Source organism: Gasterosteus aculeatus, chromosome 2 (assembly GCF_964276395.1).
Source record: "Gasterosteus aculeatus chromosome 2, fGasAcu3.hap1.1, whole genome shotgun sequence".
Lineage (NCBI taxonomy): Eukaryota > Metazoa > Chordata > Actinopteri > Perciformes > Gasterosteidae > Gasterosteus > Gasterosteus aculeatus.
In genome coordinates, this window is record NC_135689.1 from 9,569,524 (window position 1) to 9,593,649 (window position 24,126).

General features: G+C 41.7%; 3 protein-coding genes and 1 long non-coding RNA gene across 6 annotated transcripts in view; 2 read left to right on the forward strand and 2 right to left on the reverse strand.

The window, feature by feature from the left end:
- camkvl (CaM kinase-like vesicle-associated, like) overlaps positions 1-6,052 on the reverse strand; it is a 31,859-nt gene extending 25,807 nt beyond the window's left edge. Inside the window, exon 1 of one of the 2 annotated variants that reach the window (XM_040192838.2) lies at positions 5,799-6,052. The gene's annotated coding sequence lies outside the window, so the exon portion shown is untranslated. The remainder of the gene's footprint in view (positions 1-5,798) is intronic. The other variant, XM_078090900.1, reaches the window with a different exon arrangement.
- Positions 6,053-8,517: 2,465 nt separating this feature from the next.
- On the reverse strand, positions 8,518-12,032 carry LOC120828700 (uncharacterized). Its single transcript, XR_005713573.2, has 3 exons — positions 11,641-12,032; positions 10,880-11,051; positions 8,518-8,712 (listed from the first exon to the last, which is right to left on the reverse strand). It is a non-coding gene; the product is annotated as an uncharacterized LOC120828700 (long non-coding RNA).
- A 6,152-nt stretch (positions 12,033-18,184) lies between these two features.
- On the forward strand, positions 18,185-19,529 carry LOC120829849 (thyrotropin subunit beta-like). The gene is made up of 3 exons (XM_040194370.2): positions 18,185-18,360; positions 18,469-18,660; positions 19,098-19,529. The coding sequence occupies exons 1-3, from the start codon at positions 18,298-18,300 to the stop codon at positions 19,395-19,397; spliced, it is 555 nt and encodes a 184-aa protein (XP_040050304.2). The 5' UTR covers positions 18,185-18,297; the 3' UTR covers positions 19,398-19,529.
- Positions 19,530-19,901: 372 nt separating this feature from the next.
- Positions 19,902-23,828, forward strand: LOC120829848 (mitochondrial glutamate carrier 1). 2 transcript variants are annotated; one of them, XM_040194369.2, is made up of 9 exons: positions 19,902-20,379; positions 20,830-20,955; positions 21,168-21,223; positions 21,554-21,644; positions 21,726-21,841; positions 21,938-22,133; positions 22,223-22,380; positions 22,489-22,564; positions 22,750-23,828. In XM_040194369.2, the coding sequence occupies exons 1-9, from the start codon at positions 20,027-20,029 to the stop codon at positions 22,907-22,909; spliced, it is 1,332 nt and encodes a 443-aa protein (XP_040050303.2). In that variant the 5' UTR covers positions 19,902-20,026; the 3' UTR covers positions 22,910-23,828. The 2 variants fall into 2 exon arrangements, with proteins under 2 accessions (XP_040050303.2, XP_040050302.1); XM_040194368.2 differs by having other exon boundaries at positions 20,224-20,379; positions 21,723-21,841.
- The last annotated feature ends 298 nt before the right edge of the window (positions 23,829-24,126 follow it).

Genomic DNA, 24,126 nt, shown 5'->3' on the forward strand with positions numbered 1-24,126 from the left:
TGCCTTTGGAAGTGAAGTTGGTTGGTGGATGTATTCCTCTATCTCTGAAATATTACAGATTAATTAATTTGACGGATATTTGGTGAACACATCTCCAGCCCAAGGTTCAGTTGACACATTAGTGACCTCGATCTGCCATTGTAAACGCTTTGAAGCTTTGAAAATAACATTGTTTTATGCAATACTGGGTAAGTGCAACTACTGGAAAGTGGAAAGAGTTTAGTTTACAATTAAAAAGTGTTAAACTGTTACAATAGCTATTAACTGTGACTCATTTCTTCATCTGGCAAAATTGTAAGTATAAACAAAGATAATCTACAATGATACAGTATTAAAAGCTCCTCCGATGGCTGAAATGATGAAATGAAGTACCCTTAAGAACGCTGGGTTGCTTGCAAACATTACTTTCCAGATTGTGCGAGAGTGTGTTGCTGAGCCATATAAAGGTCTATAAACGAGGTAATTCTCCAAAGAGTGGCTCTTTTAAAATGGGACCAATATTTACTGAGGTGACGATGCAACAAAAGAATGTTCATAATCTGTGTTCAGGTTGCATTCTCCCATTGGAGTGAACTGATTCTGAAGCTGCTGCTGGTTTCCTAAAGGAAGCGGTGAAACCCACATAACATACATTCAAGACATCATCATCTTTCAGAATTTCATGTGGTACGAGCCCACTACTGGCCTCCCTTCTTAGCAGGCGAGCGGGCCGATGAAGCTAGCAAGCATTCATTTTACTACCTGTTATCTTCCAGAAATGCATGTGCACAGTGTCCTAAAGTCGAACTGCGGCTTACTGATATTTGATTCAATTTCTTACTGGTCTGTAATCCATTTTTATGAATCACACTCCTACACAAGTGTCTGGTCTCTGTTAAAGGGGAATGATTCTGCTATGAATTTACAAATCTAGAGCCTCTCACATTGATTATGTTTATGGAAGTCATTCTGAAATAAAGGTCTGCTAAATTATGCCATAAACTGGTTTCATGCAAATTATGAATATGTAATGTTTTGGGGGCTTTTTGCATAACGCAACGATAAAAGCCTATATTAGTGGGGTAAATAATACATTGTGTTTAAGCCTTTGTGGTATCTATCAGTAAATCTATTGATGATCAACTGCCTTCTTGGTGCTATCACCACGCATTCATTCTCAGCTTCTATCATATTAACCTTGCATTCTAGCTGCCTTGTATTTTCTCACTGAATTGCCAGAACTTTCTATTTTCTGTGGTACATGTGCTGTTTGGTTTTTCACTCCTGTTTGCTGATTGATTAGAGTAGATCTATTTCAAACTTGCCTTGAAAAGAGAAGAAGAAAAATAAACAATTAATTTGAAGCTTACCAGTGTGCTTTGTGCTCTGAAGAAAATTAAATGTATGACATATTGACTTGCTTCTTTTATAACTTTAAGTAGCATCACCTCTACTGAGTCAGTTGTAGGGCCTATTATGCCTCCATAAGCAGCAACTACATACTTACATTTAATGTGCACTCTGCTGGGAAACAATTTCCCAACTATTGACGTGCCTTCTGTTGCACTGTAACTCTGTACACTATGAGACCACCAGACTTAAAAGTTATATATTTCCAAAAGCATATTCTTTATGAAAATCCCAAAAAACAAATGCTTTATTCTCATATTCTACTGAAAACAGACAGACAGATAATCAGATTGATGGACCGACAGATAGATAGATGGATAGACAGATAGACAGACAGACAGATAGATGGACCGATAATTAAGACAGAAAGCATGTTGGCGGTTCACCAGGGAACAGAGGGCTCAGCTGGCACCGACGGAGCAGATGAGATGTGTAGTGTGAGAGCAGGAAGGCAGAAGATGAGCAAGGAGGACAGGACATGAGATACCTCCGGCGTCAAACTCAGTTAAGGGAAATATACAAACATATGCTGTGTGTGCAGTGTATTCTGAAGCTCATGTTTATGTAACATGGGCAATGTGTGTGGAAATGAGCAAGGAGCGGTTTTGATTGGATTGGATTCTACTCGTGGCTTCGCTGACTCCACTGACTCCACTGACCCAACTACTTTTGTGTACCTCTTCATCCTCTGCACCTTACTTCTTTCAGCTTGGACTATATCTGATTTCTTCTTTGCTAAAATCAGCATCATCTCATAGCCCTCATATAACGCATGACGGTCATTAGTTGACACAAAATATATTGCAATAGGGAGGGTTGAAAAGTCGCATTGATTGATAAATGCACATCTTACAGCCATCGTCTGTAAACTATCCTGGCTGCTGTGATGATAAATCTCCTTCCTCAGGAGAAGAATCTCAGCGGGAAACATTCTCATTCAACGACAGAAGAAGCAGAGGCCGTTTATCCACTGTTAACAGCTATTATGGTATTGCACTACATTGTAATGGGGTATTGATGTTTGCATTGCACCAGCATCCGCACAAACCAGGTGTAGGCTTCCTATTTATCAAATGATAAATCTGTAAAAGTGTCCCTTCTGCTTGGTCAGGGCCGGAGATGCTGCACCCTCTTTCTCTCTGACGTTAAAAACAATCGTATCAACAGCAAATATGTTCCCGTCCATGTTCCCTGTTTTTTTTTTATTCTAAAAAGTACATTTCCTTCAACCTCTCTGTTCAGACTGCAGTGAGTCAACCCAGAGAAATATGTGGGCTGATCAATACCACCAATGTTACTGTAAACATCAGCATCACTTGTCTCCACAATCCTCATTCCTTCTTCTGCTTTGCCTTCATAGAATTATTATTCGCCACTTTCTTCTCATGAATCAGTGTTACTCCACCCATGATGGTTGGGTAATCAATAGAAGTGATGTTGACAGACTGGCGTAAGCAGGCAGAACTATTCTATGTAACTGAGTTCAATCCGTGGAAATGTGAAAAGGCACGCTCAAGATCTTTGAGACGATGTCGTATAACAGCGTTTTTCTATTTGCTGAATAAAAGCCCTTGGACCATGACGCACTGTCTTTCCACAAAACTAATTTGAAATCTGTAGCTTTGTCAGATATCTAAAAATTGGACAAGCGACCAAGCAAATGTGATAAAGTCATAGAAGACATGCAGTAAAAAACAAGCAGATTTCAGCTGTGGCTCCATTGTATGCTAAAAAACAATAACTATAGGTAAGTTATTATTCTACTCTAAGAGGATTTACATTTCAAATTCATTTTCTTATATAATTCATTCTCCAAATGTTTCTGACTGAGTGCACATCATTGGTCATTAAGCTGACAATCTCCAAAAAGGAAGCCCAGACTTTAAAAAGGCTTTACTTTGTGTATGATTGTTACTGTGTAACCTGAGTTGCCTTTTCGATTTGCAAAACATGGCGTACATGTGCACACACACGATTACCTTCCTAAAGCCGAATGTGTTAGCTTTGCATGTTGTGTTGGCTTGTGGTTATCTGGTTTGTTCAGAGATCTCCACATATAGTGGATTTTTGTATTTAATGTTTGCAGTGAACAGTACACAAATCATTTAAAAAGTCTTTTGTCCTTTTGGTTGCAGCCTTTTCCCAAGCTCTCAAAATGAGATGAGTTCAAACTAGGGCTGTCAACAAAAACGCGTTAATCTATGCAATTAATGTGGCCGAGATTAATGCAAAATATTTTAACGTAGTTTAGCGTATGTTTGTTTACTTTCGGGAAGTAAACCGGAAGTTGACCACGGAAACGAAACGGCCGCTTGCTGCAGTCAGTTACATCACGATGGAAGCAAAACACACGGTGGTGCGACAAACAGCAGAGAACTGTGCAGAGGAATTACTCCACGTGTCAAACAGAAGGGGGTTGAGTGGCAAACGGACCACTTAAAGCACTGCTATGATAGCTGCTAGGCTAAGCTTGCTGCTATGCTACTTCCATCTCAACATCTAACGTTACACTGCGGGGCACACAGTCTGCAGAAGACCACCACTGTGTCCCTAAAAGACAGTAGTTTGGAAATGTCCTGGCTAAATGTGGGGAGATTGTTGGCACTTCAAACACAGCCGTTGAATGATGGAGAATTGAGAGCAAAGTGCACGAGAGCAGCAGGAAGAGTCGCTAGTTCAACATGTTCCACCAGGTGGAATTCTGCCTCTAAAATAATCAAATGTGTGTAGTTTTGTGATTAAAATAACATGAACAATTAAACAACAGTGTCTAAAATACACATGTTCTAAAGTGATTACTCATTACTTTTAAGATTTAATCTTTGGAAGAAAAAACATTCATTATAAAGAAAATTGTAACAATAACATTCATTAATCGCCATTAATGAATTTCAAAAAGTGGGATTAATTAGTTAGTTGTTTTTATCTATCTAGTTCAAACATAAAATACTAAAACCCTTAAAGATTGACTCGAAGGACAGGGACTACAAAGAAGAAGGGGAGAGAGACTTATAGACAGACAGATAGCTATACACAACAAAATTACCGTATAGATGGATATATATATAGATGGATGGATGGATAGATAGATATGGATGGATGGTAGACAGATAGATGATATGTGGGTGTTTATGAGAAGCAGACTGTGCAGGTAACACGCAGACTAATTCCGGTGAAACCATCATGTGATATATTGCATGTGAGGCTGACAGCTCAGCAGCCAGGTGTGAACTATGAGAGAAATGTGGTCTGATAGAAGGTTCTTCGCGCCCTGTTGTGTCTGATGTAAAATCAGAGCATGCTTCTCCTCCCCATCTGTATTTTCTTAACCTCAATTTCTCTCTTCCCCCCTTTTGGTCATCCCTATAGCCTCTTTTGGTCAGACACTTTGTTTGCCTTCAGCAACCTCCTTTAGTTTCGCTCTGGGCTGCAGTAGTAAACTAGGTCGACTTTCTGTGTCTTTTCTAACTGTTGCTCTCCTTGTTTATTAAATTGCACACTATTGTTTAAAGCAAGTTAATGAAGCCAGTAGGCAAAGATTAAATCAATATGATTTCATCGTTGTTGTGGCTTTGACAGACACTTCATCACTTTTGTATATTAATAACTCCCTCTCTCTCAACATTGGAGCTCATCAGTTATTTCAAATGTCCTTGTTAAACCTATCAACATAATACTGAATTCAATATGCTGACCCAATATGGAGAAAGTAAAGCCGTAAAAAGCATAATCAAGGGGATATACCTGAAAAAGACAACGCTAAACGCTTCTTTGTTTATCGGAGAGCACACGAAGAAGCCATCACAATACAAACAGAAACTCTGTAGGGAAACTTCTCAATGGGACAAAACACTTAGTTTGATTGTAAAACGTCATGAGGAGAGGTTCCAAATAATACTACAAAAACATTGCACTCAACATTGAGTGTCTTTTCCCAACAGAGAATATATTCTCTTCTGACTACAACAAGGTAGCCGGTATTTTAAAGCAATATTTAAAAAAACTGCAGTTAAAATAAAAAACGGAGCACTTTGGCACGTTGCAATTCACGCCCCGATCGCTCCATTTACGCGTACTATATTTTCAATAGGCAAACACTTACGCACTCCAGAATCCAACAAGTCCGTTGTCTGCATAGGCTATAACAGATAGTTCAACGTTAAACTTGTTGTTGGCAGGACGAGCACTTTTCTTAAGCTTTCTCTCGTGCGAGTTATGAGCTCTCCGCTGCAGCGGTTTTACGCGCGTTGGTCGCGCAGCGCGCATCACCAGCTGCAGCACGGCTCTTAAACATCTTTCATCTGGGGTTTTGTTGTTGTTGTTGTTGTCCAGCGCTCTCAGCGGCGATTAAATCCAGTTGTAGGACCAAACGAACGGATCACGCTTAGAGGTTTTACAACCTGTCTTACCTTGAGTTGTCGCGGCTTCGGGAAGTGTGGGTGCGTTTGTTCGCAGCCCCCTTATCCAAAATGGAAACTCTGGTCCCACCTGGTAGCCAAACTGGACTCGAGGAGGAAGAATCGACTGACAATAATAACGATCCTTCGTTTGTGAGCAGATAGTGTCAGACAGGGGATTTGACCGCGGCTCCTGTTCTGGCACGACTGCTCTTCGGTGAGAATTAGTTTGCTTGTTTCTGGCCGCCGCCCTCCCTCCTTCCCTCCCTCCCTCCCTCCCACTCACTGTGTCCCACCAATGAGAAATACATAATCTTTCATCTCTCCCCCCCCCTCTCTCTCTCTCTCACACACACACACACACACACACACACACACACACACACACACACACACACACACACACACACACACACACACACACACACACACACACACACACACGCTATCCTTCCCTCTCTCTCTGTCTGTGCCTAGCAGGTGGGCATATTTGAATAATATGAGGTCCTTATTAAAGGCTGCTGGAGGCCCAAATTTGGCGCAACTAAACTGTCTGTCTGTATGTCTGTCAGAGAAGTTCATCCGGCTGGAAAGCATGGGGATTGGGAGTGGTCGGGATTAAACCATAGGATTATACCTCAACATTCATCATTTCATCTCACTTGATGCACAATGATGGACAAAAACATCAATCGTTGTCAGATACACACAGAAAAAGAGACAAATAAATGAGAGCAAACCTTTCTCCTCTTACCACATGAAACCAATGCTGCATGTGAAATCCAGGCTACCAGCAGGGCGTGCGGGGCTGAGAGGGTCACCGAGATGAAATGTTTCATTGGTGAGTGAGTGCTTGTGGATATGCAACGTGTGTGTGTGCGTGCGGGTGATCATTAATGCATCAACACGGCCAAGTCGGTGTACTTTATGCCTGCATGCTGACAGATGGCTACTGTAATGACGCAGGACCTATAACTACTGGGCTTCCACGTGTCTACGCGAGGTTGCATGCCTGTGCATATGCTTGTTAGTGGATTGTGTTGTGTGTGTGTGTGTGTGTGAGTGTTTGAGAAGTCTGTGTGTGTGTGTGAGGAGTCTCTGTGTTTAAGACACAGAGAGATTCTGATGCAGAGGCGACTGATATCCATTTCCTGCTCTAGCAGCCTTCCATCCACAACACACACACACACACACACACACGCACACACACACCACAGGCATTCACAAGAGACCTTGAGTCTGCTGCAGCTTTTGTATATGCTGAAAGAAATCTTTGTAAGTGTGTGTTTCTGTCTGTGTAATATGTGTAAGCAAGCTAGAAATCATAAAAATATGGGCATAAACTCTCATCGGTGATTTCTTGTGGTTACGCAAGTTTACCCACCATTACACTGCATGTTTAAGCAACATTAACATCACATTAATTTGACTTTATTTAAGATATACATCTATACTATCCTGTCTAATGGAGTGTGGTCGAAAGTACAATAGCAAAGTCTCAATGCACAAATTAGCATGAAATGCATATGCGCAACCAAAGTACCCTAAACTACACTTAAGACACTGCTTAAATAATACATTTTGGTATTCGACTGATCAAACAGCGTGCACGGCCATCAATTAGTTGACGGATGTCTTCTCAATATCCAGGTGTTGGACCATACGGGCGAGGCAGCACCAGTGTCGATTTTCTAACTGGCAGGCACGGAGGTGTGAGATGACCATTATGTTTCCTTTTGAATCATCCTCGTGAGTCACTTTTGTGAAGATAACCCCTTTACCTTCACCTCCGCTAGTGAATCAAAAGGGAGATAACTCGCTCTCCGTGAGAGAGACCCTTCCGCTGCTGGAACGCGCCAGTGCTCTACAGCTAAACGCAGAGGAGAGGCCTGCTGAGCAGAAAGCACAGCTGTTGGGATGAAAGTAAAAGGGGTTTGTTGCTTTGAGGAGTAAACGTCCCTCTGCCAAATGTGCCATTCGAAGTCGACGGGCTTCAAGGCCGGCAGCCATCTAGAAGGAAGGCTCAGAGCCTTGGCTCTCCTTCACTTACATTCTGCTTCCCCTTTTGCTCTCTCTCTCTATCTCCACTCACACGGTATTATTTCCATTCCTCCGCTTCCTCTGCGCTCCCTTTTTGTCACACTTGTCGTCAACTCGGCGAACGTGTGTGCGCCTGGGCGTTAGCGTGTGCCAATTTCTCAGTTTAGAAAACCTATCAAGAGATTGGAATCCTCGCCGGCTTGAATAGAGGTCGAAACACAATTGATGCGGTTTTAATAATGATCCCCCTGACTCAAGCACGCTGAGCGTATCTGCATCTGCGCTCAGTGCTCTTATTCAAATGCTTCTGATTGTTGTGCATGCATACGGTTTATGGTTATACGTAGATTTACATGGGCGTTTCCTCTTGGAGGCTTTGTTTGAATTTGAATGTGATTTTCAAGTTTAGCATTGAGGAATATAATGCAATTACTGCTGTGACCATTGACTTGCAGTCCCTTACCATGTGGTTGTTGTTGCTCCAACATGTTCAGGGATTCACGAGCACACACACACACACACACACGCAAATGTACTCACCCACCATGTGTTTACTGGACTGTCTCCCACTTCCTTTTGTCGGAAGCTTTCCCTCCCTTCTCCCTCTGCCATCCTGCTCGCCCCCCTAGTTTGCCTGCCCTCATCTACCTCCTTCTGTCATTAACCACCATTGCAGACTCAGTCACGCTCTTCTATATTTTTTATTCCCCTTTTGCTATCTCTTCTTTGTCCTTTCCCTCTATTTGTCATTATCAGTCTGTGTCATATCATGTCCTTTTTCTGCTTCTTCTTCTCTTTTGGTGGCCCTCCACAGGTCCTCCGTGTTGGGCTTCAGGCCAGTTTGGGTCAGAGGCAGGTTGTAATTACTTCACTACTCGGCTGACAGCTACAGTGAAGGAAGGAAGAGAGAACAAGCAAGAGATCATGAGAGAAATAAAAGAAAACCATAGCAGACTGATTATTTATTCCCAATATAAGGACTAAACAATGCAATCTATTTATTAATTGTTACCTATGAAGAACAAAAATGAATGTGAATCAGATGCATTTCTCATATCCAAACATTCTTGTTCACATTCATGCACGAACAAATGAAGTGCGTTGTGCCTCTCCGAGGTTTCAGCTGATTTTATCCACTGACAAGGTGCGTGTCTGCAATGGTCCAACATCAAGATAATACGGCAGTGGAGAAGGATTTCTCCCTCATGCTCAACGTAGCATGGGAAGGTTTGTCTTAATTGGTGCACCTATGTTTGAGTTGTGATGTAAAGAGGGAAATGTCTCCTTGACTTCAACACTCGGTTAGAAAACATTTGCATTCCTTTAAAAATAAACGGCAGTCTTTTATCAGATGCAAAGGAAAAACAACAAGCAGGAAAGAGCTCTGAATTTTGTGGATTGTTTTTCCAGTAAATGTGTCTTTTAGATCGGACCTGAGTCATGCTACAGTTTTCCGACTTTTCTCGCATATAACTGGCAGAACAACTCATTAGTTAAAGGTTGTAACAGATTGTTTGACGTTTCATCTGGATGAACCACTGTGAACAATGCTGTTAATTAACCAAACAAGTTGTTTTCAGCATTGGCCAAAGGCCAGCTTCCAGATGCTATTCTTATCCTTTGTGATCAATTATATTTCTTCAGCTGTCTCGTGGTCAGCACTCGCTGAGACAGGGGTCACCAATTACGTAGCACCGAGAACCTTTAATTACACACGTTTTCGGTAAATACGCAGTTTCCACTCACACATCCAGTGTTTAAATACATGTTTATTCATTTGTAATTATTTACTATTCAGGATATCAATATAAAACGTAAGTACACATATGTACATGCAAGGGAACGAGACAAAATACGGTTTAAGTATTCATTTTAGTACCTATTTATTAATTTAAAAAATAGCTTGACATAATGTTGATATACAAAAAAAGATATGAACTATATAACTATAGAAATACCTTTTTGATGTTTGCATCATGCCAATGCTTTCAAAATAGTGATGATTATTTGCTTGTGCCTCGTTGGCCTCCTTTTATTTCATGGCTGTGATTTAAGGCATCCTGTTTGTACCCTTAAGTAATTCTCCATGTACTTTGAGATTTCAAATAGTACTAATGGTGTAATTAAGTAAGAGTTGTAACCACCTTGACAACAAATTTGAAGAAAGGAGTGTCTATAAACTAAATAAATAAATACATATAATTAATTTCTGATTCTGAAACACAAAGCAACCTATAGTCCTTAGATGGCTGGCACTCCTCACGCTGAAGGGAGACAGGGAGCAGTGGAAGGAGGGAGTGAGCTAGTGTACATGGTACTGGTAAGCCCTCCTTCTTCAACTAGGTTGATTATTTTAAGCTCTGTCAGATTGATTTTGAGGCCCTGTGGGGGCCTTGCAGGTCTGTGCGAGTAAAAGCGAAAGGTACACACAGACAAAAAGAAAGGCAGCGAAATAAAAGTTAGGACAGGGAAGAACACAGCTGGGAAGAGGTGGAAGGAGCAGCGGTGGTCTCCAGATTCCTGAGGTTATTATAAGAATGTGTCTTCAATGGTGATTTGGGTCAAACTATTTAATTTTCCTCTTGAGGTGTACCAAGGTCACTAAAAAAAGAAAATGGCCCCAGAAAGCTCTCTCTCTCTCTGAAATAGGCTGCCTTTGTTTTTGTGGAGGAATAGCCCTGGATGACAATTCATTTTTGAATAATCAAACACGAGCCTGTCACTTTCGTTGACAGGTAATTGGCAGCAAAACAAATATTTTTGCCAGTGGAGGGAGAATAATCCTGTAAGACACAATAAGAAAACTGTCTATTCTGTCCTTAAAATGCTTCACTTTATCATGAAAAATTAAATGAATTTAATATCTAACTCCTTTGTCAACAACAGACACTTTGAGGTTGCGGTTATCTTTCCCTTGGTATCTAATTACATCACCGAGGAAGCAGGTTGTTCACTCAGGGCGGTGGTGTGTGCATGTGTTCGCAAAGGTGCCGTTTGATTGCCGCAAGGAAAATTAATAAATTCCCTCATAAGAAAAGACAATAAATACTTACCTGTAGGCTGAGGACCTATTGTCTGTTCTCGCCTGCTGTGACATATGACTGTGTTCATTGTACATCTGTCGTGCTGAGGATTAATTTTCGAGTGGAAGACATCTCCTTGGGGTCTGGCAGGGTTATTAAACATCGCGGCTCCTGTGACTTTCACTCTTGGGTTTAGAGCCGCCTGTGGAGTAGAAATGGATGAAGTAAAAAGATCCCTGCACACCGCATCCCTCTCAAAGGTTGGAGGACTAAATGTGAGACAGTGTTTGGCTGCCATCTAGTGGTCAAAAGAAGTCATAGCGGTTGGCATGTGGGAGAAAAACTGCTTGATCGGACGGTGGTGTTAGTCTCATAGTAAATTGATGAAGCCCCGTTTTAAAAGATAATTGGAGTAGAGTATTAGCAAGTGGTTTGACTGTAAAGGTAAATCTTGTGAATACATCTACATACAAATCTACATGTAATTTATTTCAATTTGACTTGTTCTTTATTTACTGCTTTGTTTTCAATTAATTTAAATTGTCATATTACCCTGATATTAAAACAATCCCAACTCATTGTCCAAGAAATGAACCGAACGTATGTTTTTTTTTAAATAGGCCGACTATGCGTAGGGCAGAAATACACCAATGAAGAGAGCTTTATTTCCCAGCATGCAATGGGAGTCCGTGTCACTGACGTAAAACACATATAACCATCGAAACAAGAAAAGCAACCGGACGATATCAAGTTTTAGTGCTTTGCAACCACGGTCTTTGTCGTTCTCTTACTTCCGTATTTTTACACCGTAACCAAGGAGACTTCACCTTCTCGAGGAGTATTTATACGCCGTGATCCGCCATACTGTCTCTGTGGGCGGAAGCTCATTGTAGAGGTCACATGCTGAGTGCTCGTCACTCCACCAATCACCTCGGGGAAGGTCTGAGACAAGAGCCAATAGTTACCCTTGCAGGGTGTCACCTGATTCGGGTGAGCGAGTGAACAGAAAACATGGGCCTGTGAGAGCAGCTGTCGCAGGAGAAGCTGTGTGGCGCAGTTTGTCAGCGCCATTCAGTGGATGTGGCTCTCTCCGGCTTGGAATCGCTTGCGGCTGGCGTATGAGTGCGATGTATGAGGTGGGGCACAGCTCCAGAACCCAATTCAGACTACTCTCCTCCCACACATTTTGTGTTTGCAAAATATCTCTTTTGCCTGCATTAGGTTGTGTCTCATACCCATTACCAAGTGTACCATTCTTAGATAACATTAAACAAGCATCGGCAACCAATTTATTCTAAGTTACATTCCAGGCACATGGACTAAGGTAAAGAGGGGTATTTTCCATTATTAAAATAAGGACATTTTACCTACCAATTGTACTTCTTCTTGTTCTGATCCTGGTTTTGAAAATGGAATTAATCATGGAATTCAGATGATAAATGGTCTGTGTGAAGGTGGTACCATGAAATGGTTTAATCAAATTGAGGTAGAACACCTTTTTTTCAGTCTCACACACTCGCTGTTTCTTCCACTCTGTTACGCAATGCAAAGGAAGTCCATGGGCCACAGCAGATGGAGACAATCATTCACCAGGTTTGGTGGCGTAACAATACTGTGAGGAAACATCCCACACTATCTGTCTAGTATCTGAAAGAAAATACTGGATTGCATATTTTATGCAAGACGAATTGATTATGGCTCACTAAAGCATCTTCTACACCTGTATGATTTACCCTCGTTCAGTTCTTTTCCAATGTGCATTTCTGTAATTGAAAAACAGAAATACACCAATGAAGAGAGCTTTGTTTCCCAGCATGCAATGGGAGTCCATGTCACTGTTCACCAAGCACTACGTTAAACACAAATTACCACCGAAACAAGAGAAGCAACCATACGATATTAAGTTGGTGATTATTGCAACCACGGTCTTTGTCATACTCAAAGCTTCCGTATTCTTGCACCATAACCAAGGTGACTTGTGAGTCTGGAGGATAATTTATACGATGTGATTTACCATCATGTTTCTGTGGGTGGAAGCTCATTGTAGAGGTCACTAGCTGAGTGCTCGTTACTCCACCAATCACCTCGGGGAAGGTCTGAGACAAGAGCCAATAGTTACCCTTGCAGGGTGTCACCTGATACAGGTGAGCAAGTGAACAGAAAATATGGCCCTGTGAGAGCAGCTGTCACATGAGAAGCTGCATGGTGCTGTTGGTCAGCGCCATTCAGTGGATGTGGCTCTCTGGCTTGGAACCGCTTGCGGCTGGCGTATGAGTGCGATGTATGAGGTGGGGCACAGCTCCAGAACCCAATTCAGACTACTCTCCTCCCACACCTTTTGTCATTACAGAAATTACCATTCTCACATAACATTAAACAAGCACAGAGGATTAAAAAAGGCACATGGGCGAAGGTAAAGATTTTGCATTATTAAAATAATATATTTTAGGTACCAATTGTATGGAAAATGGAATTTGACAGTGAATTCAGATGATGATAAATGATCTCTAAGAAGGTGGTACCATGAAATGGTTTAATCAAATTGAGGTAGAACACCTTTTTTTCAGTCTCACACACTCGCTGTTTCTTCCACTCTGTTACGCAATGCAAAGGAAGTCCATGGGCCACAGCAGATGGAGACAATCATTCACCAGGTTTGGTGGCGTAACAATACTGTGAGGAAACATCCCACACTATCTGTCTAGTTTCTGAAAGAAAATATTGGATTGCATATTTTATGCAAGACGAATTGATTATGGCTCACTAAAGCATCTTCTACACCTGTGTGATTTACCCTCGTTCAGTTCTTTTCCAATGTGCATTTCTGTAATTGAAAAACAGAAATACACCAATGAAGAGAGCTTTGTTTCCCAGCATGCAATGGGAGTCCATGTCACTGTTCACCAAGCACTACGTTAAACACAAATTACCACCGAAACAAGAGAAGCAACCATACGATATCAAGTTGGTGATTATTGCAACCACGGTCTTTGTCATACTCAAAGCTTCCGTATTCTTGCACCATAACCAAGGTGACTTGTGAGTCTGGAGGATAATTTATACGATGTGATTAACCATCATGTTTCTGTGGGTGGAAGCTCATTGTAGAGGTCACTAGCTGAGTGCTCGTTACTCCACCAATCACCTCGGGGAAGGTCTGAGACAAGAGCCAATAGTTACCCTTGCAGGGTGTCACCTGATACAGGTGAGCAAGTGAACAGAAAATATGGCCCTGTGAGAGCAGCTGTCACATGAGAAGCTGCATGGTGCTGTTGGTCAGCGCCATTCAGTGGATGTGGCTCTCTGGCTTGGAACCGCTTGCGGCTGGCGTATGAGTGCGATGTATGAGGTGGGGCACAGCTCCAGAACCCAATTCAGACTACTCTCCTCCCACACCTTTTGTCATTACAGAAATTACCATTCTCACATAACATTAAACAAGCACAGAGGATTAAAGAAGGCACATGGGCGAAGGTAAAGATTTTGCATTATTAAAATAATATATTTTAGGTACCAATTGTATGGAAAATGGAATTTGACAGTGAATTCAGATGATGATAAATGATCTCTAAGAAGGTGGTACCATGAAATGGTTTAATCAAATTGAGGTAGAACACCTTTTTTTCAGTCTCACACACTCGCTGTTTCTTCCACTCTGTTACGCAATGCAAAGGAAGTCCATGGGCCACAGCAGATGGAGACAATCATTCACCAGGTTTGGTGGCGTAACAATACTGTGAGGAAACATCCCACACTATCTGTCTAGTTTCTGAAAGAAAATATTGGATTGCATATTTTATGCAAGACGAATTGATTATGGCTCACTAAAGCATCTTCTACACCTGTGTGATTTACCCTCGTTCAGTTCTTTTCCAATGTGCATTTCTGTAATTGAAAAACAGAAATACACCAATGAAGAGAGCTTTGTTTCCCAGCATGCAATGGGAGTCCATGTCACTGTTCACCAAGCACTACGTTAAACACAAATTACCACCGAAACAAGAGAAGCAACCATACGATATCAAGTTGGTGATTATTGCAACCACGGTCTTTGTCATACTCAAAGCTTCCGTATTCTTGCACCATAACCAAGGTGACTTGTGAGTCTGGAGGATAATTTATACGATGTGATTAACCATCATGTTTCTGTGGGTGGAAGCTCATTGTAGAGGTCACTAGCTGAGTGCTCGTTACTCCACCAATCACCTCGGGGAAGGTCTGAGACAAGAGCCAATAGTTACCCTTGCAGGGTGTCACCTGATACAGGTGAGCAAGTGAACAGAAAATATGGCCCTGTGAGAGCAGCTGTCACATGAGAAGCTGCATGGTGCTGTTGGTCAGCGCCATTCAGTGGATGTGGCTCTCTGGCTTGGAACCGCTTGCGGCTGGCGTATGAGTGCGATGTATGAGGTGGGGCACAGCTCCAGAACCCAATTCAGACTACTCTCCTCCCACACCTTTTGTGTTTGCAAAATATCTCTTTTACCTGCATTAGGTAACTATTACAATGTGTAATTGAGGCATATATGATCATGAAATGGTTCAACTGTTCTTTAATTCTAATTCCAGGAAGGCCCCAGGAAGATGTATTTTGACCACATTTCTGTTTGATCTTTTACCTCTAGTTTAAACTGTCCTTGCAGGTACAAGTCAATTTTTAGAAAAAGTGTTTTTCCTGTCCATGCTTAAAATTGCTCACCAGAAAATTTTAGGTGCATGTTGTCCTATTTTCCTAATCCTCTACGAAAGTGTCTGAGTGACATGCCCATCAGCCAAAAATGACTTTAACATCTATAAAAAGGTTTCATGAGTCATTGTCAAGGTCTAGTGTGACAGCAACAACTTAATTTTCAATGTTAGTAAAACCAAATGATATGTATTTAACCCCATGTTTATTGTCCATGTCCCTGTACATCTTATCTCAAAAAGTAATCACACAATGAATGTCAATGAAACAAAAATTGTCTGAAAAATAACCGGCTGGTGGAGAAGTGTGACCTTTTGACCTGGGGGCACTGTCAGGTCAGACCCTTCACCAGAAAAGGTTCAGGTTTTGTTCCGACCCAGTTCCAGGGCCTTATCAGTGTATATTGAGTTACCCGCACTGTACAAATTGAAACACAGAGCCAGTGAATTAAAAACCTCAAACAAGTTCATATCAGTGGTGGGCCGTCAGTACGAGCTAAGCCTTCCCTGCTGGCTTAAACAGAATCACAAAATTACAGCTATTTCATCTTTTTTTAAATATAAATACTACACATGTATTCTGATTATTTTTCCCATTAGCTTATTTTCCCATTGCACAGCGCCCGTCTTTCTGAGCTTGTAGCTGGTTTTAAAGCTTTTATCCAATCAGATTCAGCCCCTCTGTCTCTATGTGAGAGAAGCCCTCTAGGTAGCTTCCAGATTTAAGTATATGGGGACGATATCGTTGATTGTCACAGTCATTGACCGATCCGATCGTTAGTTTGACATTTTGTGGCGTATTGACGTTGCGTATTCTTTTTCTTAGCATCATAAGTACGTTTGCATTAACGTACAGGGCAGCAGTAACGTGAGCTGTGATTGGTCAGTAGGCCGGCGTTACTTTTGTCCAAGCGAAATATAGCAGATCTTAGTATTTAGTCAGAGATTAGGTTGAACCTTGTAAGTAATGAACAGCATTTGGTAAGGGAACTGCTTATGCATGGCACCTTATGCATTATTTTGTTATGCTTTCTTGTAAATCATAAATGTTCATTGTTTTTTTTCCTTTGAATCCAGGCATGACCCATGCAGTATGGTCCCATGATTTGTAACCTAAGGGCTGACTTTCCTCATGAAGCTCACACAAATTATAATCCACCTCTCCACGCAAAAAGCAGAATCTGTGTCAGGGCAGAGAGTCGAACTGACCACGACCCACTTTCTTTGCAATTATCTGATGGATTTGTTACATGTGACTCGCCATGACAAAGTCGGATAAAAGAAACAGGGGCCAGGTCAGACGCAGATAATAGTGACAAAACATCCAAACTAGCCAAGATATATGCTCTGAATGTATACTAATTAAGCTGGGACATTATTTTCTGTATTTCAGTATATATTTATGTTGGTTTCCCATATCTGTATTTTAGTAGACTATATACTGTACATTCATCTATATTGAACTAGATCATTCAAAAAATGTTCCAGTGTTTCTAAACAATCTTGATACAAACAACCCTTCATCCGATCTTAGGGCACAGCCACTCACATTAGGAACAAACTGGAATAATGGGAGCATTAATGGCTTAAAAAAAGAGGGCGTAGATTTTCTCCTTTAGATAAAGAGAGAAACACGTGTGTGCTGACCCAGCATCAGTCAAAGGTAATCATCATACTAATAATCATATTTAATGTAATGTAATATAATTAATTTAATGTAATGTATCTTTTGTGCCATTTTTTAAGCATCTTTTTTAACGGTTTGGATCACATCTTTCGTCCCAGAGGGAAAATAAAGAAATGGTATTATCATTTGTTTTTTTCAATTCTGTTTGAAAAGTTTGATTACGCTTTTGGGAAATCCCTTTCCCTTATATGTTTGATTTTCTAAATGATATTTTTTTTATTATTCTGAGGTCTGTGGTTTGATGAGAGTTTCATTTGAACAATTTTTCTTTTTTTTTAACTTTTCATTTTGCATTTTCACCACAACAGGGTAATCCTTGATATTTTAAATAAAGATAATAAAATAAATTCTTATTACCCATTTGTCAATTGATTCTTTGTAGCATGTAGTGATTATTAAAAAATGATGTGTTATTGCACATATTGCTTATTAGACTATTATTCTTCGAAGTGTAACTTTTAGAAGACTCGCATGAGACCATTTTGGTGCACGTGGGGATTCAAGCACATGGAAAGACTCACTTGAGACCATTTTGGTGCACATGTAGATTCAAGCACATGGATCGAGTTTGAGCATCCGCACACGTTTTTACATCTTGTTGTTGTAGTTTGGCAGATATTGCCTGCAGCATTAACCACTGATATTCAGTTACGTCCCCACCCCACCCTCACCTGCATGCCAGAAGGTTGATCACACACTCTTCTACATGTGACCTGTGGGAAAATGAACACCGCCCATTCATGCACACCCCCCCCCCCACACACACAAACACACACACACACACACACACACACACACCATACATACTCTCTGTATCAGTGTGTTTTGAGAGTACTGTGACCTCTAAACATTGTTGCTGCCATGTGATTACTGGAATGGTGTTTGAAGTCTACTGGGGCGGTCGGGGTGGATAAAAGAGGATGGACTCCCTTGATCTTTCCATACATTCACAAAGAAGAGGAACTGTGTCGACACAACGAGAGGACGAATCCAGACTGAAAGATCACTCATTAAAAAAACCAAAACAGAATATAGATTTGTGGATATCTTAAATAATAATTTCCTTCCCACTTAAATGAATACTGTTGTCCTCGGACATCTCTGCAATTTCGTGAAGTACAGGGGGTCATATGTGAAGGTGTGTTTCTTTCTTTTAATTTTTCATGCTTTAACAAATCAAAAGTCTGAGAAACTATTGTCCTGTCAATCATTAATTGTGTCTTTTTTTTAATCGATTTCTTTTCAGAGTGTCCGCCTCACTGTCTGGACTGCCAGTATGCCTCTGTTAGTGTTGAAGTGCATGCTGCTGTGTGCACTGATGCACAGGGCGGCGTGCGCCTGTATGCTGAGCAATCACACCTTATGGATTGAGAGTCGCGACTGTGCCCAGTGTGTGGCCATCAACACTACCATCTGCAAAGGCTACTGTTACACAAAGGTGACTACACACCCTCGATGATGGAAACTCGATATATCAACATTTTGCCGATATTTCAACCAAATGTACAATAAAATGCGATGGATGATGCTCAAGATAACAGAATCTGATTCAGCATCCTAGATTTTCTAAAACATGATTTTGATAAGTTGTATATTTGACTGTGGTCAAAAGGGGAGAGATCTTCTACTTCAATTAAAATAGTAATAATAATGTTTAGAAATACTCAGCTAAAATATGATGTTATAATATGCATATGCTGCTGGAGTGCATAACCCATACTAATAAATATATTAGAATACATTTTACATTTTATTTTGTATTTATAATTTGTAAAAACAATAATTAGAGTAAAGTACAACTAGACCAGCCTCAGTTTAGATTTCTAGTGTGTATTCCTTCGAAAAGTGTGGCCAAATTCAACTCTCTGTTTCCAGGACACCAACTTGAAGGGACGTTTCGGGAGGGACTTCATGATCCAGCGCAGCTGTGTGCCTCTCTCCCTGGTGTACCGAGCCGTCCATTTGCCCGGCTGCCCTCCGGGTGTCAACCCGCAGGTGTATTACCCCGCTGCCCACCGCTGCCTCTGCAAGCGCTGCGACACGCGCACGCACCACTGCGTGCGCACCAGCCGCGTCTCCACCGAGGGATGCTCCGCGACCCTCGACGGTGTGAAGAGCCAGACGCAGCCCTCCGTGGCAACCCAGCAATATGTTAACACAGGCGATGCTGCTTGACACATGCCACGGCCGATGGACCAGAAGGGCTTGTTGTTGTTATTGCTGTTGTGCGTCTGAGTGTTTTTCTTTTCTTTCTAGTTAGGTATAATGTCACAGCTCAATAAAACCCCATGTTGAACATGCATTGTAATTTCACTGTGATAATTGCATACATTAAAGAAATTAGAATAATTGTAGGCTATGGAAATAAATAATGCCTGATTGGGCTGATCTCAGGAAACCGATGTTTTTCATTTGAATGTGTGTCCTATTAGGTTTTTACTAAATGGGCATAATATATATGTTTTGCACAAAGTATGCCTATGTGCAAACATAATTGAATGCTTTTTTATGGGTTAATTAGCCTCGCTACATTTTAATTGCTTTTCAAACCTGTGAGAAAGGTTTTGGAGAAGTTGCATCATTCTCACTTGCATGAAATGTGGTCCTTAGTAGAATTGGCCGGCCCACTTTACAAGGTCAGGCCAGAAACTCCCCTGGCTGTTTGCACTTCCTGAACCCAGCTCACACGTTTGTTGTTCTAGAACACAGGGTGATTGATTCAATAAGGTCTGGTATGGGGTATCTTAACAGGAAACTAAAGCTATACCAAACAATGATCTGTGACATTGGCAACTGGGAAAGACATGACAGCAAGGAAAACACAGAGGCGTTGGTGGCAGCTTCCCTGCCAGGACAGGGAGATGTATCCCTCAAAGCTAGTTGGCTCGGGGTTTGATTTCAGTTGGGCGATGACAACCCTGGCTCCAGTTCTTGGCAGGTGGTCCAGTGGGTGGAGCGTGAACTCAAATCTATCCGTGGATCTTTGGGGCTGGACCTGCCTCTCTCTATATAAGACTGACTTTCTTCTTTATCCCTGCCTTGCTTGGTGTCTCACAGGGATACTCGGCCTGCTTTCCCTCTGCTGCCTCCACTTGTGCAAAACATCTTGTGCACAAGCCAAAACAACAAGAACCATGGCCCAGCAACAGCAGATTAGGTATGAACCTGCTCTAATTATCAGCACAGCACACCAAACCCTGCAGCATGATTCAGTATGCAGGCTGCTCAATGGGCAAAATAGGAATAAAGCATGCCTTGATTATTTACCTTTATTGTTGTTTGTTTCTCTAGCGCTAAGTTGTCGATCCATAGAAGCCTTAGTGGCTGTAATGACATGTTCTGTAATTCACTCTGTCGAAAGTTATTTTTGGATGAGCAGATTCCCAGAAGTAGTCACTCCGTACCCAGTTCTGTTGCAATGCTGTTTACTCACAACCAGAATATACACATGGTTAAAAAGCCTAATTACTTTCCTGTGGAGATGGTTTTCTTAATCCTTGGGGACCAAATCCTTAACCTGCATCATTTCAGTTTCAGTAGGTTTTGTAACCTGACTTGACATTGCCACACCCTGTGCACATATCTGTTCCAACTTGCCATTAAACAGCCTCCCAGCCAAACTGGTTAATGGAGGGATTGCAGGCATGGTAGGAGTGACCTGTGTGTTCCCAATTGACCTGGCCAAGACTCGTCTGCAGAATCAACGCAGCGGGCAGCAACTCTACAAGAACATGTAAGAGATAAGAAAGGTCCCCTTCCCCTTTCCCAGTATTTAGCATGAACTACCACACTTGATTTGACAACTTTCTCCTTGCATGAAGACTCTTCCCAAATTTTTCGAGCCTTGATTATATTTTATTTACACTCACTTAAGCTATGCATAAACACACGATAATCCTTGAAATCCTAACTACTGTATCAATGTCTGTATTATTTCTGCATCAGGATGGATTGCCTGATAAAGACAGTTAAATCGGAAGGCTACTTTGGGATGTACAGAGGTAAGACACTCATTTTTAAGACGTGCCTTGAAATAGTACATCAAAGATACAACATTTGTTTTTTAGACTACTTGTGATACACTTTGATTGGCCTAAACCAAACATACCAATTTCATCTCTCCCAAAGAAAGATGTTTGTTCTTATGCCAAGTGTCTTTCTTTTGTATGTGAGTCGGTGATCACATCGACACAAACCACTGCACTGAAGCAATGGACATGCTAAACCTCACATAAGTCATTGACAGCCCCGATTGCGTGAAATTCTATTGCAGACATCCTGCTGCATCAACGAGTCTTTAGGTTTAAGTTGGCCGATGCCTGTTATTGCAGGTGCAGCAGTGAATCTAACCCTGGTGACCCCTGAGAAAGCCATCAAACTGGCCGCCAATGACTTCTTTCGCCACCAGCTGAGCAAAGATGGGTGAGTATTACTTCGGATTAATTGACGCGTCATTCCCTTTTCTTTTTCTTTTTTCCAACCCTGTTCACGTGTCTCTAGTAGCAGGTTGACGGTGCTTAAGGAGATGTTGGCTGGATGCTGTGCAGGAATGTGCCAGGTCATTATCACCACGCCCATGGAGATGCTCAAGATCCAGTTGCAGGACGCTGGCAGGCTGGGTAATTTCAAGGAAATCATCAGCATCAAATAATGCTTCCTAGTGCTCTTTACCTCCCGGTGAAAACACTCTGCAATATGTTTCCTCTTTCTGCCAGCGGCCCAGCAGAGAGTGGTGCCTAGTGTAGCGACTACCCTGAAGATGGGAGGGACCAGCGCTGTTCTCAGCCGCTCCTACAACACCAGTCCTGCGCCTCAAGTCATGCGAGTGTCCGCCACGCAGATCACCAGAGAGCTGCTGAGGACCAAAGGAGTGACGGGGCTTTACAGGGGCCTCGGAGCCACATTGATGAGGTGAGGTCGCTGTTTTCAGGAACCCCTTAACATGTACTGTTGAGCTGTAAAATTGATTAATTTTGTTTGTTTTTGTTGTGCCTTTTTAGAGACATCCCGTTCTCCGTTGTGTACTTCCCACTTTTTGCACATCTGCACCAGCTCGGCAAACGTTCACGTGAAGACCCGTCTGTTCCCTTTTATTGGTCCTTCATGTCTGGCTGCCTGGCTGGATCCATTGCTGCTGTAACTGTCAGCCCTTGTGACGGTCAGTGACTCAATCTATGCCAACGAATGGTCACCAAACATAAGCACTACTAACTGTAGTTTTAATGTAATAAGTTCTCAATTAATGCGCTTTGTATGTCTTCTGCAGTGGTCAAGACAAGGCTACAATCACTCAGAAAAGGAGCCGACGAGGAAACTTACAGTGGAGTGGCGGACTGCGTCAGGTAAATAAGGCTTACAGTCATCAAAAGTAATTCCTTTCCTTTCACGATTTTGCATGCAGGCAACAGGTTACTGATTAACCTTTTGCATGTGTTTCATTTGGTCCTTTTTCCCTAGACCCCAGGAGGATTAGTTAATAGGATAGTTAATAAACTAAACTAACCGTGCACACTCTCCTCGATTGCAGGAAGATCCTGAGGAAGGAGGGTCCTGCAGCGTTCCTGAAGGGGGCCAGCTGCCGCGCCCTGGTTATCGCCCCGCTCTTTGGCATCGCACAGGTTGTGTACTTTGTCGGAGTTGGAGAGTTCCTACTTGGGTACACGCCCAACAACATCTACTCTTCGTAAAAAAAAAGTGAATCTTCTGTGTTGTCGGAGGCTTTCATATAAAAACGCTGAAGGGACCAGAGAAATGCCATTCAAAGTCTTAAATATGCCTTTAGCATTACTTGGTCTAAATTAAGAGATTTAAACAATTATCTTCGTGGTCCTTGGTGGAGCCTATTGTCAGAGCAGGATTGCTTTCCTGGGCCGGATAGATCATTGACCACATTGATCAATGATCAATGCCATAAAATCACGGTCCATGGATGCTGATCTTTTTCAATGTATATAGTGTAAAGTGGATGTTACTAGATAAATAACTTCATAGCTTAAATTGATTGTCAGGTGTTTTCATCAAAGCAACCTGGTTTACATACTTTTCCCTGCAGTGATTTACTGTGTTATTAAATATTTTGCCCATTCTCTTTATCTACACTGCGTTCCAGTTGGTCACTAAACAGAAAAGTAATAGATGAAGAAGAGAATGCTGGACGAAGGTGGGCTTATACCCCCAATCTACATCTGAGTCAGACTAGATGGTGGAGAACTATGAACAATACTATTAATGTGATTTGATATGCTTTTGGGACCACGTCTTCTGGAAAAGGTGTTTCATGACCTATAAATAGACACTTTCTCTTAGTTGACAGTGGTTGTTTGTGACTGGTCAGGTTTACTTGTCTGTAAGAGATACAGGAGCTGACCCAAGTGTATTAAGAATCAGAACGGAGTAATTCTGGGCTGTACTCACCCTACCATGAGAAATGTCATAGGTCAAACACTTTAATGTAAATATGTATCCCGTATCTTTCATTAGTCTTGAACATCGTCAAGTTAAACTCAAACTGAAATTTTCAACTTTTCAACATTTAAAGGATAATTCAGTTCATTGTAATGAATTACGCATGTAAATACACTCCTAAATAAATATTTATGAATGCAATGTTTACTTGTGTTATTTTTGGAGTGCAGTAGGAAATAGTGGCAGGTTGACTGTGGACAGCCAACCCCTTTTCTGATGCAATCTTAAGGGGTGTTACCCCACTTCTCTACACATGCGTAAGTGGCATTGATACATTTGTGGCTGTAAAAATGCTCATGCTGCAGCGCTGGGGTAACTCTAACCCCGGAGCCTCTGCCGCATCACGGGCATAACTAAATATTCAGCTGTCGTTTCAGCTGCAGTGCAGAAAGGTGAAACTCTGACATGAAAACCATGCGACCAGACCTGGACACCTATT

Coding starts and splice junctions, on each gene's coding strand:
- LOC120829849 (XM_040194370.2), top strand. CDS start 18,298: ATGAATACTGTTGTCCTCGGACATCTCTGCAATTTCGTGAAGTACAGG. Junction 18,361..18,468: donor ACAGGGGGTCATATGTGAAG/GTGTGTTTCTTT, acceptor ATTTCTTTTCAG/AGTGTCCGCCTCACTGTCTG. Junction 18,661..19,097: donor AAGGCTACTGTTACACAAAG/GTGACTACACAC, acceptor CTCTGTTTCCAG/GACACCAACTTGAAGGGACG.
- LOC120829848 (XM_040194369.2), top strand. CDS start 20,027: ATGACAGCAAGGAAAACACAGAGGCGTTGGTGGCAGCTTCCCTGCCAG. Junction 20,956..21,167: donor CAGCAACTCTACAAGAACAT/GTAAGAGATAAG, acceptor TTTCTGCATCAG/GATGGATTGCCTGATAAAGA. Junction 22,381..22,488: donor AACTGTCAGCCCTTGTGACG/GTCAGTGACTCA, acceptor TGTCTTCTGCAG/TGGTCAAGACAAGGCTACAA.